The sequence below is a fragment of the Coturnix japonica genome, chromosome 14 (genome assembly GCF_001577835.2).
Source record: "Coturnix japonica isolate 7356 chromosome 14, Coturnix japonica 2.1, whole genome shotgun sequence".
Taxonomy (NCBI): domain Eukaryota; kingdom Metazoa; phylum Chordata; class Aves; order Galliformes; family Phasianidae; genus Coturnix; species Coturnix japonica.
Genome location: NC_029529.1, coordinates 5,837,139 through 5,856,881, shown reverse-complemented (window position 1 = coordinate 5,856,881; position 19,743 = coordinate 5,837,139). Strand labels below are relative to the sequence as shown.

Below are 19,743 nucleotides of genomic sequence, written 5' to 3'. Positions count from 1 at the left end.
CCCTGGCATCTCCTGAGCTGTACAGCGCTGCTCCACGCAGAAGGTGCCAGGAGTTTCCAGGAGCCATGAAAGAGATCAGGCCCCCAAATTTCATCTGAATCCAAAGTGATCTGAGGTATAAAACCCTGGAAATCCCAAACCATGACTACTACCCAGAACAGCTCCCTAGAAGCAAAGGAATGACCCTGCTTTTCCAACAGCACTAGCTTTCCACTTTCCACTTACTATTTGTAATAAACTATATATTTATTTATTTTACCATCGTGATATTGAAGCTCCTTCCCACCTGGCACAGCTGAAACCGCTCCATGGCTGTAGAAAACCTCAGCCCCTCTTGTGCCATCCCTACAAGCACTTGGATCCAGCCCTACCTGCCAGCTCATGGGGGCAAGGTGGCTTTCTCCTCACTTTTTGGCTTCCCTTTAGCTTCCCCTCATCAACTCGTTTGCCAAGCAGTGTAATTTTACAGGCTGCCTTAAAGAGCCAAGAAATACGTTTGCTGGTGTAAGCTGTGTGTTAGACATCGTGAAAAACATGCAGCTTCAGGGTTTTAGGAGCCAGTGACGCAGAACAGCGAAACACCCGCAAAGCAGCAAGGAGATGGTTTTGCACCCTCTCCGATTTCACTCCCGGACCCTCGTGCTTGATGCTGGCAGTGGGTGGTGAGCAGAGGGATGAACCCATGAGAGTGATGTGTTGGTGGAAGGGTCCTCTACCTTATGGCTTCTGGTTTATGAGTGGGGCAAGGACTTGCCTCCCCCACCCTGCTTCTCCTTTACCCATTCAGTACTTCCACCCTCCATCCCTTAAAACCACGAGCTCCTTAGGGTTCTGGCTTGATGCCTTACAGAACCGAGAATAACAATGTCCAAATCTCACCTGTGGCCTTCAGAAAGTCTAGGACCATTTCTACGACCCCCTTTTTGGATATAAGAAAAAATTTCTTTATGCTAAGGGCGGTGAGGAATGGCACAGGGTGCCCAGAGAGGTGGTGGTGCCCCATCCCTGCAGACACCTGTGGTCAGGCTGGATGGGGCTCTGAGCACTGATGGAGCTGTGGGTGTCCCATTCAGAGCAGGGAATTAGACCAGACAGCCTTTAAAAGTCCCTTCCATCTCAAAGGAGCCTATGATTCTACAGTTCTTCCACCTCTACATGCTACTCTCACAAACTCCAAAGACTGTTGGTTATAATGTGAGCAAGAGGCGAACTCCAACTTAGGCATACTTAGAGGTTTCTGAGGCTCAACCTGGACATTCCCCACCAGCCTGGTTTTATGGAGCTGCAGTGCAGCCCCAAGCAGGGATGGAGCTGAGTTGTAACTCTCTCCTCCAGCTTCATTCCTGGCAGAGACAATTCACAGCAGTGTTGCTCAGCACGTCAAGTCTGGCACCTGCTTACAATAAATCCCTAACAACATTGAAAAGTTAAATGTTCATTTACTTTTATCTCTGTTTCAGATTTGGATTTCTACATACTGTAAATGCTAGAATATGGGTTTGTTTGTTTTTTAAACCATGCTACCTATTTACATTGGAGATCCTTTATAACTGGCTGCATTTATCTAAAACATCGTTCTAAATACATGCAGTACAAAGGAGAGGCTTTGCCACCATCACCTACTAATACCCTTCTGCCTGGTGAGACCTGAGCAGGCTTCTGCAGGTGGGATGTGTTCAGTGCACTGCTCTGCATCTGAGAAAGCCCAGGGGGGAAGATCCCAACAGACACCAAAGGAAGCACAATGCCCAAGGGATGATGTTAGCCCATATAGGCTGGAGTTTGGGAGCAGGGAATGGCTGGTGTTGAGGATATGAAGCAGGAGCACAGAGGACAAACTGCTGACGGGGCCTGGACATGCTGCATTGAATCCTTGGATGATGTTTTCTCTCAGCTCACCTTTGATCCTGGCAAATGTGCTCTGGGCACTGTGATTTGATCGAGAACATCTCTGAGTACAGATGTCCTGCAAAAGCTATACCCATAGCTGTAAATCACAGAGCTCTCTCTCTCTCCAGCCCAATGGTTAGCAACAACAAATGATTTTTCTAATGGGAACTGGCCAGCACTCAACCCACTCCTTGATTCTGAGATCAAAAAAGCAGCCAAATGGGGAGATTTCTGGAAGTTCAAGTTATGGAGGACTCAGATGGGAAAGAAGCAGACCCAAACCGCGCTCCCACTGACTGCACAGCAATCCCACCGAGCCTTCTTCTTTGCAAAGGTGAACTGGGCAAGAAGAATAAGTTCACACTTGGAATTAAAAAAGAAAGACTTTTTAAAAGCACGACTTTCTTTGGGCTCCTGACAAAGCAATATTCTCCAGGCCAGTTGGAATCTGGAAAAATACACTTACTCAACCTAGCCACCATGACTCCAATAACAATTATAAAATGTCCAATAAAACTTGCATGTAATGTCAATTCAAATCTTGAAAAGCAGAATTAAGTGGTATATCAACATTAAACTTTATTGCTTCCTTTGCAGAGCAGAAGTATTGTCAATAAAAGTCATTCTGAATGAAGAAAAGGGTAGTAAATATTAAATAAACAGGTTTTTGTTGAAATGCTATAAATGCACCAGAGCTGCATTTTACACTGGGACCCTTCTTTTTTTTTGCCTTTGCAGACTCCACTCGTGATAGAAATAAGTCAGTAATTGCAAACTATCAATAAAGCACCAATTAAAGGGCGGTCAGATGCATGCATTACAAGCCCCTATTGGATGTAGTTTGCTTTCTCAGATCCCACTGGCTTCGCCTTAAGTCCCCAGCCCACAGTCAGTGGTGCTGCTCATTAGGGCCCTGCAGCACAAGGCCAGCCCAGCACTAAGCAGCCAAGGAAGGCTCAGCAGCTCAGGCTTTGGGAAAGCAAGTTTCACTGTCAGAGATGTGAAGGCAAAGCAGCATCATCACAGTCCATTAAACTATTATTTTTCTATCAAGGCAGAACTGAGCAGAGCAGAACAGCTCTGAGGCTGCACAGCTGTGCCAAAGCCTGCACTTTGGCAACATGTCTTTATTTTCTAAGAAGCTGCTCGGCTCCTTTCTGGGCCTGTTTGCCTTGAGAAAGAGCCACTGTCATCCTCCCCATGCTTCTTCATGTGCACAACTATTCCTACTTCCAATTCCTATCTGCTAATCCAATTTCCATCAGCAGGAAGCAAGGAGCAGCCGACAGAGGATGTGTTGCTCTGCCCATGGTGCACAAGCAGCTGCCCTCACCTTGGCCCAAGCCTCCACTGCAGCAAAACCTGGTGCAAAGGGCTGTGCCAAGCAATTGAGGATCCATACTGTATGTTTGCTGGTACCCAGTTCAACACGATGTGCTTGGGAAGCAGGGGGAGCAAGCGGGCTCCTCTGTGAGTGCACAAATCCCACGGCTTTTATGTCAACCCTTTAAAATCTGATCAGCATTTTTGTGGTTTACCAATAGAGTTTATAAGCTGTTCTCCAGTTTAATCATCACACGTATTTACAGGAAGCAGTAACAGCTACAGCATATGAATTTCACGATGCTGGAGTGATACCGAACAAAGGCTGCAGTAAGTGGGAGTTGTGCTGCTGCACGTCAGCACGGCTTCGCTTGGGGCTTCCAGTTATCCTGGAGCTCAGAAGGGAGAAATGAGATGAGGCTTTGGAAAACAGAACATGTGTTCAGGAGGTTCTTTCCTCTAAATTCTGCACAGTTATTTATTTCATGTGAAAAAAAAACACAACAACAACCCACAACTGAAACAAGAACGCCATTAATTTCTGAAGAATGGATTTTTGCTATGAATCTAAGCTCGGTAAATCTGATGGTTGTAAAAGAAGAACGGGACAAAACCAAATAACTCAAATTCAGCCATACAAAATAGCCCTTAAACACACACAAAAAAAACCCCCAAAACACCACAGAGAAAGATGTCCATAAATATCAACTTGCAGAGAAACTGCAAGTATTCATGCCCTTTCTCTAGAGGCATTTAATGCCAGCCTGGATGGGCCCTGGGCAGCCTGATCTGGTGGGTGGCAGCACTGCCCATGGCAGGGGTTGGAACTGGGTAATCCTTGAGGTCCCCTCCAACCTGAGCTGTTCTATGATTCATCCTGACCAACCACAGCCTCCTGGCCACTGCAGGATCAGCCCCTGCACACTTGCCCTGTGCCAATGTTTCTCTGCTGTCGACACGAATGGGAAATGAAGCAGAGGCCAGGGAGCACCTCTCCAACAATACACCCAGGGCAGCCCCACCAGCGCGAGTCACCCCAAAGCCAACTATGAGATGAGAGCTCTGAATCATTCTGACTCACTGGAGCCTGAACTCCTGACCCAGTTCCTGCATCAGTTCCTCTGCTCCAGTTTGGAAACATGGGTACAGCAACCACCTCGCTGCCACCCAAGTGGTGGAGTGGTGCGAGGGATGTGGCTGCAGCACACATGGAGACCCCTGTAATGTGCTGGGAGGAGATGGGACCTCAGGAAGCAACCCCAGGAGCATCTCACCTGGAAAAGGATCTGCAGAACGCCATGCACCATGCACATCCTTCGTCCCATGAAGATGAAAAAGGGCACCACCAGCTCGATGAAGTGGTTGAAGAGCGTCTCGAACTGATGAAACCAGCCTGGTGAGCGGTGCATGAAGTAGGCGATGGGGTTGGGCACCGGCTGGGTCTGAAAGATGAAAACACAGAGTCAGCCCCAGCCCAAAGGTATCGGAGGGATCCAACAGAGCTGTGGGGTCGTTCCTTCCCTTCCCTGCGCTTCCTTTTGTTTTAGAGGAAACTGCTTCATCCAAACCTTTTTCATGCAAAACCCAGGAATTTTTAAGCCAATACATCTTTTAGAAAACAGGAGTTAATTTTCTTCCTTTTCATCGTACCCCAAATCATTCAACCTCAGTTGAACCCCTGCTCATTTAGTACCACACCGATGGATGTTAAATCATTCTGCAGAAGCACAAGAGATGGGGAGAGTAACTGAGCTGATCCAGTAATGGAGAAAAAGATTTTTCTTAGGGTCACAAAGGAGGTCAAACGGAGACAGGAATGGGAACCAGATTTCAAAACCCTCGGAGATCCTCTTTCAAAATGTTTAAATTTGAAATAAATGTGGTGGTCGAGCTACTTCCCAACATCATAATACGGGAGAGGAAAGTCTTAATTCCTCGAAACACGCTATATTGGCTTAAGGTATTTACATGCTGGCTGCGTGACAATATTATTCTTCTGAATTTTGTTGATGTAGGGAGATCTTCCACCCAGTACGACAAAGGCAGCAAACTGTGCTATGTTAATAGCAGCAACCCTCAGAAACGCTGCAATCGAAACCAAAAAGAAAGGAGTGAACAATTTACCTTAGCATGTCTGACAAGCTCAAACTCACTGGGATTGTTTTAAAACTCTGTCAGAGAAACAGAGAGGATGAAGAGGCGAGTTTTAATTGAAGGAGACACAACACATCTTTAAATTATTTGTAGCTAAATCAAAACTACAAACAAAACAGGGAAAATATTGTACTATGCATGGCAATCGAGCACGTTTCCACTGCCAAATCCCACAACTATTGTAATTCCCCATTAGCAAAGCTGGGACTAATAAACGTGTTGCTTTCCATGGGCTGGAGGCTGCTGTAACCCCTTAGGACAGGAGACCGCATCCTTCCTTCCTCGGACAGCGGCAGCGGATGGAGCGGCAATGGGGTCATGGAGCACTGCGGGGTCCTGGCCGGTGTGTGGAGGTGGGGGTCAAAGCCCCCCCAGCCCGGGGGGATGCGGCCCCGCTGCCACCACAGCCCCAGTTCCGGTTACTCTGCTCCCATATGATGGCTCTGGGGCTCTCAGAGCTCTGGGGAGGGTCACTGAGAGACCTCATACCTTCAGTATAAGCTGCTGAGAAATGCTTTCACCCTTCCAGAAAGGCAGGTTGCTTTCTTGGCTGCTTTCATGTATTTTTTTTTCTGAAGTGCAATAACCAAAACTGACCTCATTCTTTTATCTTTTTTTTCCTAAAGTGCAGTAATCAAAACTGACTTCAGTCAGGCTTCTTTGACTCATTTCTTTTCTCAAATGCGTTAAGCTAAGCTGACCTTGATAACAATCCCACAGGTTGCCATGTTTAGGCCAAAAGGAGCTGCACGAAGGTGGCACTCATGCTCACGCAACCCCATGTCCTATCACAAATGACCATGCTCAAGAGTCTGTCTTCTTTCTTAGAGCCCTCCTTTAGTTACTGCACCATCAGCCAGGAGCCTTTCTCCCCACTGCAGCAGCTGCTTCTCTGAAGCCTACATCTCCAAGCTGAGCAAAAGATGGGGAGAGAGAAGCATCTCGTGTCCCAGCACTGAGTGGAGCGGCTGCAAGGGGAGGGTGCGGGCAGTGAGCACAGCGTGTGTGTGTTCCTCCCGATGCCTTCCAGATGCTGTGAGCACAGCATGGGCTTCCCGGGGAGAAAGCCGGCTTTACTCATTGCTGAGGCTGGAGCATAGAGCTGGGATCCTGTGTGAAAGCCAGGGGCAATGCTGGGAAAGCTTGATGTTGGCTGCTGGGGTGCTCAGGGGGACCTGCAAAGCACAAGTGTGCTGAACACCTCTTAGTGCAATTGTGTCCAACAAGACTGTCATAACATGAGAGGAGGGAAATGCATTCCAGCATCTCTTACCCAGCACCTTTCACAAAGGATTTTGAGCTTTGCACTTTGCCTCACGGCTACCACCAGTCTAGGAAGCAGCCAGCAGCTCCACGCATGGGGAATGGCAAAATCCTGACACACAGAAAAACACAGCCCCAGCTCAGATGCAACTGAATAAACAAGGCCAAGGACGGCGCACGGGGACCTGCTCAGCACAGCCTCCAAGCAGCCACGTTTCTGGGTCCTCCTGCACAGCAGAAAGGGTTTTTAAATAAAAAAACGATTAGCAAAAACCGGCTTTATGTGTCAACACAAAGTACGATACAATAAAGCTGCCTGCCTCACACCTCCGGCAGCCGGAGGGAAAAAAAAAAACAAACGAGTTCTGAAACAAGATTGGGGAAAATGAATTCCATAATTCACAGGGCAGATTTGTGACGTGTGACTTGGGCGCGATGTTGGGCAGGGGCTGCTGGCCGTGATAAATACATGCTGGGTCGCCAGCTATGGCATGTTCTCTGGCTTGTCTCTACCTGGTTTTATGAGGGCTGGTAACAGATTCTAAAAATATGCACAATAAACTGTTTTTTCTCCCTAAGGGGTCTATGGTTTAATTACGTTCTTAGTGAGAACCATTAAAGCGCTAAGTACCTGAAGACTCCTAATTTACTAAACTATACGCTACTAAAACCCAACAGAAGGCTATTATATACCGGAGCAAATGCTCTTCTCTGGGACTGTAAATGCACACGGGCTCTCCTCCCAGCCTCCCCATTGGCACAGCATTACACAAACTCTGACAGAGTACTAAAGCTGTGTCAGATACCCCATCTCAGCTGAGGGAGATCTCCAAGCTGCCCTAAACATGTGCATGAGAACAAGTCCCACACTGTCCTTGAACAACATGCTGCCAGGCCAGGGCTGAGCATGGCATACTGTACCACGAGAGGCATGATGCCCATGTGAGCATTAAGTTATAAAGAACAAAGCCTCCACTCTCAAGACAAGAAATGAGGGCAGAAATGCACCATGTGAGCTGTATCCCTGCAGGGATGAATGCCTGCTTTCCTTCCCTTCCCATGTACTGCAGATCATCTCCTGGAGCCTCAGGGGGAGCATCCTGAAGCTCAAGCTCTCTTTCAAAAAACAGAAGCAAGTTACAAAGGAATTGATTTCAAAAAGTTGAACAAAAAATCCATTATTTAATCTGTTTGTATGAAGTAAAATTGGGTTATCTATTGATTTTGACTTCAAATTAAAACAACTCTAAGGACAGCCTTTCAAACTATCACCCTGGCTGCCTATCACACAAATGCGACCGTGAAAACTAAAGCAAGCCATAAATGTCCCTATATACTCTAGACACCATTATTTGTTTGCACTGAAAAGCACTTACTTAACCAAAACACTCAACTGCGAGTGCATTTATCTGCAGAAATATCTTGAAAGAGGGAAGGAAACTGAACAAGAGCAAACACCAGTAAGTGGTGAGAGCACACAGCTACTCAGCCAAAAGGAGCAGGATGGGCTTGGTGCAGTCCGAGGAGAGGAAGGCTTCACTGCAAGCAGAAGGGTGTGAAGAGTGGTACCCTGGAAAACCAGGTGGAGAGGTACGGGTAGATATTTTCCTGAAGGTCTGTGGAAGGTACAGATGAACTGCAAAGCACACATCCTCACCTTCCCGAAGCACTGAGCCATGAAATCATCTTCCCAGCTTCAAAGGAAAGCTCTCAGTTCTCTTGCACTTTGGACCAAAAAAAGAAAGAGAAAGGATTCTCCGTGGCAGGGTGTAATTTGATCGACGTGATCCAACAGGCTTTTTCTCTGCCAGTCTGTTCTGCTTCAGATCTTGACCCTTCCTCCTTACGCATCTGCAGATCAAAGCTCTGCCTTCCAAAACCTGTGCAGAGATGGCTTCCCAGCCCCGTGCAGGAGAGCAAAAGGCAGCGTGCAGGAAGGAGATAAACCGGGTCACTCCCAGCTGCTGCTATGTGTGGGAAGATGCGTGTCTGTATTGAAGCTTGAATGCCTCTCGTGATGCACAGTAACCAGCGGCTCCTGCAAAATGCCCTTCTTCATCACAGGGAGCTTACAGAGAGCTGCTACTGCCCAGCCTGTAAGGCTTTGTGGTGGGCGCGCTACACGTGCAGCAAGCTTGATTGATGAACAACGGTGGTTTTGCACAAAGATACACATGTAGGCAAGGGCTTAGGAAGGAAATTGAGCAGCAAACTGCTCAGCTTCTTGTGCAAATCCCAACCGTAACTCGTGCTGTGTGTATTTTATACATACACGCATGCACACAAGCCTCCGCATGCATGCTCCTAGCACGCCTTCATCCACAATAGCTAATCATTTAAAAATAGTCCCTTTGAAACTTTCCAATTACTGTTATATTGCCAATCAAAATAAAATCACAAGAAAAAGCTAAAAGCCGTATCTCTCTTCAAACACAGCCATCCAATGTCTGCGTGGGTCACCAGGGGTCAGCTCTTCAATAGCACAACATCAAAATAATTAAGTCTCGGTAGATCTGTTAAAAAGAAAAGTTACCTATATGTTCTTGTCGGGCAGAGCTTCCCTTGTTCAGTCAACAGTAATATTCAGTTCATAGAAAAACACACTGGAATCTGCCTGCTTCAAGACAGCAGCGCAAGCCAAGAAGATGTGTGTTTGACTCGGTGCCAGCACGACCATAAAATGTTGGCAATTTAGTAGAGACATAGTGCCGCGCCACTCTCCCAAAGGACCCAAATAAACTTCAGATGTAGAACATATATTTTTACTTTTTATATATATAAATCTGCTGTTTCATTTTTAACTCCTTTCCCCAGCCTTCCCTCCGTCTAAGGTTTTTCAAAGCTGAAGCAGGTCCCTAGATCTCCCGGCTGAGCGAAGCCTCAGCAATGAAAAGTTAAAAGCATGAAAAATCAGAGAAATGATTCACGTCTGGGCGTTGGGTTTCTTGGGGAACGATGGCTGCACATGCGGCCACAGATGCCGGAGGGGAAAAGGCTTGGGGAGAAAATTCTGCTGTGCAATTTCATGCCTCTGCGTTATAAAACATCCCGAGGAATTTTTTTTTCATGTTCCCAAAGTTACATTTGCAAAGTCACCAGCGTAGGTGAAACCTTCCTGCCACATCTGTGACATTTAGCTACGAAGCCAAGCTTTGCTCATCATGAGTCAGCCTCAACTTAGTGCAGATCTGACGAGGAGCGGGGCTGGCTCACAGGGCTGTATTTTACCATGGGTACACCTAAAAAGCACAGTTTGAATTCCAGCAAGTTGGGTGGGGGCAGAAGGATCTATAGCAGCACTGTTTGCTTTTCCAGACTGCACCCTGCCTCCTGGTCAGAGCTATCCTCCAGTAATAAAGACCACATTTCCACGGCCCACAGCATACCTGTTTATTGACACTATTCCTACATAGCATGCCTCCGAGCTGCTTGCCGTATATAGAGTTAATTGTGGATGTATTACAGATTCACCTATTTATTCTGTACATTCTTGGAGGGATCCGGAGCTAAAATTACACAAGGAACTGCTGAACTGTTCAGGCTATTTATTTGTTCAAAATCCCTTTAAAATAATTAGCGGGGCCAGGAACAGACATCTCGGCTCTTATGGAGCCAGAAGAAGCTGGTGCTACCATGGGCCATCAATGCCTCCCCACTTTGGGGAAAAATCCTGCTTATGAACAGCAGCACCACATGGGTCATACTAGGCTTGGGATGGACCAGACGGGATGGCATGCCTGGAAGAAACAGCAGCTGAGGGCAATTAACGTTTATCAAGAAGCTCCCATCACAGTAGGGCTGGGACAAGGGGCTGCTTCTCCCTGGGTCCCATCTCTCACTGGCAGGGATGCCCACCAGAACCCCATTCTCCCCCAGCTTGGGCACAGAGCTGCTATCAAATAGGGTTTTCCTGGCACCTCCTGCCCCAGGAGGTCTCTTCCAACCTAAGCCACTCTATGATTCCCAACACAGCCCTAGCAACGCTTTCTGACGGAGCTCATGTTGCCATGGATCACCAGGCAGGCCACTCACCAATATTTTAAATTGCCATTTAAGAGCATATTGCAAATGTGATCCTTTAATTGGTCACTGTTATGGCTCTCTATTAGAGAAGACAAGTTTTTCCACACAAGGTAAGCCCTTGCGAAAGCACTGAAAATGTTTAAAAACAACCCAGTCCTGATATATTTATTATATATTTCTCTATATATAAATAATTTCATGAAAAGGAACGTACTGAGTGGAAACTCCATTTAAAATGTGATCCCAGATGGTGGCAAAGCTCTAAAATTGCAAGGCAACATGTAAAGAAAGATTAACGACCTCAAACAGGCACAAATTTATGAGGTGAAAGCCCCTGTAATCCCAGAGAAAAATGATACCAAACGTTAGACTAGACAGCTAGAAAATACCTCTGCTTAGTTCATGTGGCCTCTGCCATTTTACATTTTCTTTTAATATACCTTACTTTTGGGTTCATTTACTCTTTCCTCCTGTAGGACTGAGGATTGCTTTGGTGCATGAGCATGCCAATGGATTTGCTGTCTTCTATCACATACTCCATTATTAGCAACCCAAACTGGCTACATCCTGCAATGTGATCAATGGCCAAAAAGAGAGAACAGAGAGTCACACGTCAAGTCTTTATCATCACTGTGCGACCCAAAGCTCCACCGTCCAGTAGAGAGGAAGACAGAGCTTAACACAACACTAAGGCTCACCCATTTCCTTATTCCACCTGAGAACAAAATGTTTCAAAGGAAAGGAGTGTGGGTCACTCCAGAGACCAGTATCTTTCATGCCATTAACTCTAGCTGGGACATCGTGGGTCCCACAGCCCATTTCCCTGAGATCTCTGGTAACTCAAAGATCCCCAGAATCAATGAGACATCACTAGCATAGACAAACTGCCCAATGCACATCAAGGGTGCAAAACATACAAGCTGGGATGAGCTTCCCTGATTCCATGTCATCGCTGGGCTGTCCATCCAGAGAAAGCAATTCTGCTCATTTCCACCCAGACTTGAGCGATCTGTTTGACGAAGCTTCACTACAATATTAATCTGTGAGATTTTTCAATGAGCTGCTATTTTCTGACCCTTTCGGTATAGAGTTCCTGGCCCTCTCTCATCGACAAGACAGCCATGGAATGATAACAAAATTTGTGTGGTTTTAAAACACTTGGCAAGTGGTGTCCTGAGGCCAAAAGATAGAACTGTCAAGGGGGTCAGGAAAGTGTTTAAAGTTCAGTTTGAATTTAAGTACTAACTAAAGATATAGATCATAGACTGCCCTGAACATCTGAAGGTGAACCTACATCACGGAAGATGGTCAAAAGAGGAGGAGAAGGAAGAAAACCTGTCTGCTGAATGAAAATACAATGACAAGCTTGCACTGAATTAGGACAAAGGACAGCACAGATTTCAGCCTTCTCTCCCTGCAGAAGGTTTAAAGGCAAGTTGTCTTTCAGGTCTCTGCACAAATCTGCTATGCCAAGTACAGGCGCAGTAAGGGGATACAGTGCTAAGGGGGCACAATCCCCTTGCCCTACCACATTGCCAACACTGGGGTACCCGCAGGCACTGGGGTAGCTGACCACTTAAGTTTTGCCTTTCTGCCCTCATCAGAAGCTGCCAGCTCCCTGACCTCCTGCAGCCAGAAGGCCCAGTGGCCTCCTGTGACTTCCCTTGGAGGGTTTTCCTGAGATTCCAACTGGGCTGCAAAACCAGCTCTTTGCAGCAGCTGTCCCATCAGCTGTCACTGCTGTTATAGTCCCATCTCTGCCAGCAACACAAGCCCTAGGGCTGGCTCTCACCTGGCTACAAGCAGAGTGAAGAAGGACACACATCTTCCTGCTGAAACACAAAGGCAGGATGTGCAGAATGAACCTCTGAGTAGCTCTGCCATGACATCTGATGGTCTCGTGGAGGCTCTGCCTGCAGGACATCAACATTGTGGAGGCTGGAGGCTCCTCAGCCCTCCAAGCCACTGCCTGGGGAGGAAATGCCAGGTTCAACCCCTCTGGAAAGGCAGCTGTTTCTGTGGGTGTCCAGGCTCCAACATGGACATTTTTCAAGCAGCTCACAGCTATGAACGATCTGCTTCTCCATATGCGGTGCCCCACACTACAAATCATTGCCAAGCCAGGCAGTGCCCATTTTCCATCCATGCTTTGAGATCCATACTGTACAGAACAGTCCATTCTCTCCCTTTGGGGATGTGCTTTAAAGGACAAATCTGCTGCATTAGTGTGGGTTGAAGTATATCTTTCCTATGCTATGCCTGCCCACAGGACCCAGGGAATGTGGGGTTTAATCCCCCACTCACTACCCCAATGCACAGCGCTGCTCCACTGTGCTGAGGCTGCTTCTGTGAAGGCCTTCATTACTTCACCTTTTTCCTTTTCATAAGTCAACCAGAATCGTATCTCCTTCAGTGGGCTTTTTTTTCTTTTGGGTGCATGCTCATAAATACGATGTTCAGCACCAGGCCAAGGAACACATGGGCAAAATCAGAGGGCGGCAAACGCCAGCAAAGCCACAGCTCGTGCCTGTGTTTGGATTAGGCAGTTTGGCAGCCCGGACATTTACAGGGTGTTTTTTTTTCTTCTTTCACGCAAGAGAGTTACAACTAGAGACAAACAGTGGGATCTTTCATAAAATGTGTTCACAAAGGGCAAATTGTGCCATTAGGAACATGCTACCTGGATGGTCATTTGAATTCTCCGAACTGGAACACCACGTTGCTCCACGCCAAATCAAACTGCAGGGGAAGGAGGGGAAACTCAGAGTCACAGGCTGTCTGGTTTAACTTTCCAGCTACACAAGAGAGAGCTGAACATCATCTGCCTCAACTAAGTGTGTTTAAAACAACCCTCTGGTTTGAGCAGTCACTATTATAAATGAAACATCCAAAGTGAGAGAGGGGCTGAGGGGTGTGTGAAAGGGGTCCTGGTACTGGTTGGCTCTATGAGCCACCTGAACATTGCTGAAAAGACTTCAATTCACATCACAAAAGAGGGGGGAAAAAGCCACAGAATTTAACTTTTGCATTAAAACAAAACCAAAAACACTTACTCCCAAGAGATTTCAGATACAAAAGCAGACTGGACTTCACCTTAGGGAACCAGGCTGAAGATCATACCCCTCTGTTGTATGGTGACTGGCAATCACCCCGACAAGATGTTTTTGTGAGGCTGGAATGGGTGAAGATGTTCAGCTCCCATCTTCACGGATATATGCACAAAAAACTGCCACTTCCTGCACTTAATAGAGATTTCTAATGCATCTTCACATCTTGTTTCGTACGCTCTTCCATCCCATTTTTCAGCAGTAAAGCCTGACCACTCTGCCACGTTGCTTTCCAATGTACTGACAGACCTTGCATGGTTATAGTGAAGACTTCATATATTGTTTTTAGCATGCGGTTTATCTTATTTCCATTTTCCTCTCGAAACGGCATTAACATAAACACCAGGATAATTCTGCCTGGTTTTGTCCAACGTATTTTGAAAACTTAACTATTTCTGTGGGGCTGAAGCAGTGCAGCTCTTGGATGCGCTGTAAACAGGTCAGGGAACAACAACTGCGGTGGTTCCCCTTCGAGCACAGAGTGCAGCATGGCTGCAGGATGGACACAACATGATGGAACGATGGGATCCTTTAGCCTGGAGCTCGGTGAAGCACTACCCTTGTGCAATCGGCTTGCTTGTTTTGTAAGCGTAGCTTGTTTCTATGCTTTCCTACAAGAAAAGTAAATAAATTCAGCAGACAAATAAATTCCACCCAATAAATGTGTCGTCCCGCCGTCCCCGTGGACGTAATAATGCCCTCACACTTGTCCTGCATTGGAGGGTGTACAAGTCATGGTTATAAATAAGAACATGGTCCCAGGCCAAGTGCCTCATTTCTCATAAAGCCTTTTACCTCCTTTCCTAACGAGCGCAAACCCAGCACGAGCTCAGGGTCTGTGTGGCAGCAGGACAGCAGTTGTGCTGCTCCCTGAAGAGCCACGCTCAGGCATGGAGCAGTGCAAGCTGCCAGCTCACCAAGGGCCCTTTTTAGGGTGTCCTCCCTATAGATATCTCCCAGGCTGTCCCCTGGGTGCTCTGCAGGGCTGGTTCCCCATGTTGGCACACACCCTGAGCCCCTGAGGGCGGCATATGCCCGAAGCCTGCTCAAACAGAGCTGCATTGAGGCTGAGTTTGTCTGATGAAGTTAGGTTCTCGACGGGTATTTAATATTCCCCGTCATGCAGGCCTGTTTCTCCTTGAGTCTGCCTGTCAGTTAAGCCCGGGGATGTTTATTTTAACGGCCACTTGTGGTCAAGGCTGGTGCCAGTTGTACGGCATCGGTTACGCAGATTTAACACTGGGGACTCAGCCCCCGGGTCCCAGAGCACGTCAGGCAGCCAGGGCTGCCCCGTCCTAATGTAAAACAACTGAACTCTTCCAGCAGCCCCGATTGGGCTTTAACCCTTGACGGGGAGAGCTCTGCCATTTCCTCAGCCCTGTCCCACTTGCATCCTTAGGTTTTTGAGCCCCTCGCTGCCATCTTGCTGGCAGCAAGGAGTCTTTTTTTTTGGGGGGGGGGAGACGATCTCAAAGCTGTAAGGAGGAATGGAAAATGCACTCAGCTGCTGAACGATGCAGCTTCTTCTAGCAGGAAGGGGGTGGGCTCCAATGCTTTTGTGGGTTATCTTTGATTCAGAGGCACAGATCGGCTGGGAGCATTGCCTGCAGTGAGCACAGGGTGCTCAAAGATGTGAAATGGGCACATCCCCCATGCCAACAAACCAGTGGCACAAAGCTATCGCTACTCCCATCCCAAAGACAGGAGCTGGGTGCTACTGTAGGGCACCATTCCTAAAACCCAGCCCAGCACAGACTGCAGCATTGCAGTGCTGGGGCCTGCCCCATTCTCCGGCAGCTGAGTGCCTTCCCTGCTTGTGCCTACACACGAGCTGGGAGGATGCTAAAACGTTAAATAAACCGTGGCCTGCAGCAAAATTATGCATCATTTTTGATTGTCTGGACCGTCTCCAAGATGCTAATCAGCCCCAGATTAAGTCATCAGCCAAACTGATGAGCAATCACATTTTGTCAGTACAGCTGGACATCATTACTCGGGAGCTGATCTTTCAGCAGAGAGGGATGACAGCTTTTTTCCCATTGATCAAACAGCACAAGGGAAGCAAGGGATGGCAGAGGGCCTGAGCTGAGTGGCCATGGTCCATCCATGCCAGCAGCTCTCTGCCCAATGTGTGTTCCCTACATTTGCCTCTCACCAGCCTGCTGCTGCCCTGTGCTGGGTTTGTGCCACCATGTGGGTGCACAACCAGCCCCAAATGAGCAGAACTAAAATTAAGCACATGGTGCAGAGCTTTGCTGAATTACTTACTGCACGTGTCAAGAGGCAAATATGGAGGAACAACAGCCCACAGAAGTGCTTTAACCTGGTGATCACAGATACCATTGAGAGCTGTGTGGGACAATAACAAACAGAAACACACTAAATGGGAAGTGCAGTGAAAATCCACCATGTTACTAAGTACCACAACGCTCAAATCCCACGTTCATTTGTTGAGAATCTGTTAATGGAACAGATTCAATACTCATACGCAGTGTAACCCCACTGATCCTACAGAAACTGGGACTGGAGTTAAAACCTGCCTAGACAATAAATAAAACTTGTAGGAGCTATGGAGATATGTCCAAAAGAACCAACTCAAAAAACTCATCTCGAACTTCTTGCTCTACAAATAATGACGTATGAAACAATCTGTAATGTTGGGAATTCTACGAGAAGGAATTTCTTTAATGTACATTTTGGTACAGATGAAGAGGAAATAAGTCAATCGGAGTGGCTATCAAGGGACTGACTCTTCTAACAGATCTCAGCAATGGATAACGCAGTGCCATGTCTCCAAACAATTCCTTCCCTGCGGTTTTCTCATCTGCGTCAGTGTTTCCATAACCAACGCGCCGACTGCTTTATTAGAGATATTGGAGGGCTTTGCCCCTCCCAGGCTGTGCCAGTGCCAGCACACATCTGGCAGCCACACGTGCCGAGAACGCAGCCACCCTGTGCTTGTTCCCCCATCTATTACATTTATATATTCTAAAAGCGCTGATCTTAATAGAAGGACAAAGAGGTGAGAACATAACTTGCCATGTACAGCTGAGAATCTCCCATGTGTTACAGACGTGCCTGGAATGTGTCAGTAAAACCTTCCTTCAGGAACCTCATATATCGAAGGAGTTTGTCCCCGCAGTGAGCAAAGTGCCTGCCTGGTGTAAAGCACTGTTCCTTTGCTGATGGAGCTTGGGTCCTTGTGAACCCTCCTGCCTTGTAATCTGCCCACTGCCAATCCCCGCATGTTCAGAACGCTGACTTTCTGATGTCTCTGTCACCTTCTGGAAGCAGATACTAAATTATATAGAAATACGAGCAAAAGAAAGAAGCAAATAAAGCCCTACAAAATAGGCCAGCTACACTGACTCCCCCATCAAAGCCTCCTGCCTTCGCCACACGCTTTCACTTAAGCACAAGAAGAAGTTCTGCAACATCCCAATGAGTTTATTCCATTCTGCCATTCATCTTCATAAGTAAAACAGTCAAAAGCATTTTCTGATATGCCCAAATTCACATAGAGGTGCAAAAAAGGGGAATGACTCAACTGAAGGCGCAGTTTGAGCCCCACAGGGCAATGCCAGAGGGTGGGACAACAGCAGGGCCACTGCTTCTATTTTATTCGCTCCTCTGATAAAGAGATGGATGGACACCATCCGCCTCAGGGCAGGTGAGCAAGGCTTGCTTTAAACTGCAGATAGGGAGGTTGAACATTACCGAGTCAAAGCTCTGCAGGCAAAACAAGAACGCAACTCAGATACATGCTGGGAACGTGGTGGCAAAGCTGCACTGTGTTAAAATTCAGCACTAATTTAAAGTCTTGTTCCTTAGTGCAAAAGCTGGAAACACGCCCAAGTGAACGGCGGAGGGAAAAAATAATAACCAGACCAATTGTATATTTCTCCTAGAAATTCCATGTCATAACGTACCTCACAACTTACACTTGCAGGGTCCAATTTCAATAAATCAACACAGCGTGCAGAGTAACAGTAGCACAAGTCTCTCTCTCTTTCCATAATACACCCAGGTAAAATCACCGTGAAGCAAAGAACAAAATGCCCATTCTTTCTGGTGCTTGGCAAGGGGACAAATTACTTTCTGCACCTCTGTGTGTTGAAGGACTAGTTATTAAATACAGTCTGAGCTGCCTTTCCAGCTGTACTTAAATCAAGGACAAAATAAAGCTAATGCGACTGTCCACAAGAAACCCAGAGCAAAAGAGCACAGCAATACAGGCCACCCCCACATGTCCCTGCAAATAACTATGCAAATAACCCTGTTAGCAATGCAGAGCAAAGCCCAGCAGCTTCCTTAACAAAGCCACTCACCGCTGCCCAGAGCATGCACAGCCATGGCCCACAGCTTTGTCAATAACACTGCCTACAATTTAGGGATTATTCCCAACATCGCAGCGTGGCTGTGAGAATAGCACTGCCAAGAACCAGCAAACAAGAAGGTGAGAGTGAGCTCCCAGCCATCCCCTTTGGTCACCCTGAGTGCGTTTGCACAAGGGAAGGCAGAGGTTGTGTTTGTACAGCAGTTTGCCTGGGACCCAATATTGCTGAATGCTGTTGAAATGTCCAGGAAGAGACAGATCAGAGCAGAAAGCCCCACACAGACATAGCATAAGCTTGGGAGGGGAATGAAGCAGAAGAAATGACGTGCCTAACACAATCCATTAACCAAGCCATGAGAACAGCAGAGGGGTCTGTGAGCCGCCTGGCCTTCCCCTCTTCACCGCTGCTCCTTTAATGACATTTCATGCCACTTCTGCTATGCATCCCTCTACATTTCCTTGATAATCCTTCCTCTTGGCGAACACAGGAGCTGAAACTCAAGCTTGGCGCTGTTGCAGGATGGGGCTGCGTGGCCATGTGCCCCCCGGGGCAGCTGCTCTGTGCCCTTCAAGGGGGCAGGTGGCCAAGTCCTCATTTGGGGTCCTGCCAGTTCTGCTCTAGAACAAGGTCAGCAATGCACCAGCACTCACAGCCTGAACTAAACCCCTCCGGGGGCTGAGGAAGTGACTCCATCTGTGGCACATGGAAGGATGCAAGAGCCAGACCCTGCAGCTTGCCCTTTCTTTTCCAGCTCTGTGCCAAGCAGCTGAGGGCAATGGGAGTACAAAACAAGTTTAATATTTTCTATAGAGCTTTCCAAAACATAAGATTTCCACTTATTATTATTATTTTAATTCCTCATCTACATAAATGTGGTTCAATACCATCACAACCAGAACGTGCAAGTGGTAATGAACTCAATACCATGTGCTAGCCATGGAAATCTGGAAGCCAAGGAAGTGGAAGCAGCAAGAGACATTGCACGGGCACTATACAGTGAAATGCAAAGATCCGAGGATCAAACAGCACCATAAAGGCCTATCACATGGAATAAAGCCATAGGACTGTTGGGTTTGTTTTGTTTTGTGTGTGTAGGGGGAGGGGAACAGAAAACACTGTGCCATGCAAAGGTAATTTGGATTTTCCATTACATTCTTCAGTATATCTACACATAGGCAAACTTTCCCCGAATAACCGCTCAACTATTTGTTGTTATTAAATTACATCTCTAGCTTGCCACATAAAACACCTCTGAGACTTTGTGCCTTCCATAAAATATTTAAAAAGTAAGCTTCTTGCCCACACAAGCAGCTCAGTGCATTCAAAGTATTCAGCAATGCATATAAGTGTCCTACCCTATGTATCACTGATCAGCACGTTTGCAAGTTGATGCACTAATTAAAATAAGCTAGGAAATAAAACTCTTTAGATGCTTTAATAGCAAGTACTGCTTAAAAGATCTCCATAGCCAATAATTCCATGTTTAGGGGAAAGATCAATTATGATCTCCCTAAACGTTGCTTCATTTTAAACTGGTACCCACTGCTAATAACCATGTACCCATGTGATACAGAAATTAACCCAAAATTTCCAGGTAAAAATAATTTAAAGACTCAATAGTCCTAACCCAGGTAGTCTCAAACCCC

General features: G+C 46.9%; 1 protein-coding gene across 5 annotated transcripts in view; it reads right to left on the bottom strand.

Annotated features, from left to right (window-relative positions):
* The window catches only part of LMF1 (lipase maturation factor 1), a 148,747-nt gene that overhangs the window by 44,290 nt on the left and 84,714 nt on the right, over positions 1–19,743 (bottom strand). For all 5 annotated transcript variants that reach the window (XM_015876946.2, XM_032447597.1, XM_032447598.1 and 2 more), the window contains one exon: positions 4,488–4,655. In XM_015876946.2, the coding sequence (XP_015732432.1) occupies positions 4,488–4,655 (168 nt within the window). The remainder of the gene's footprint in view (positions 1–4,487; positions 4,656–19,743) is intronic.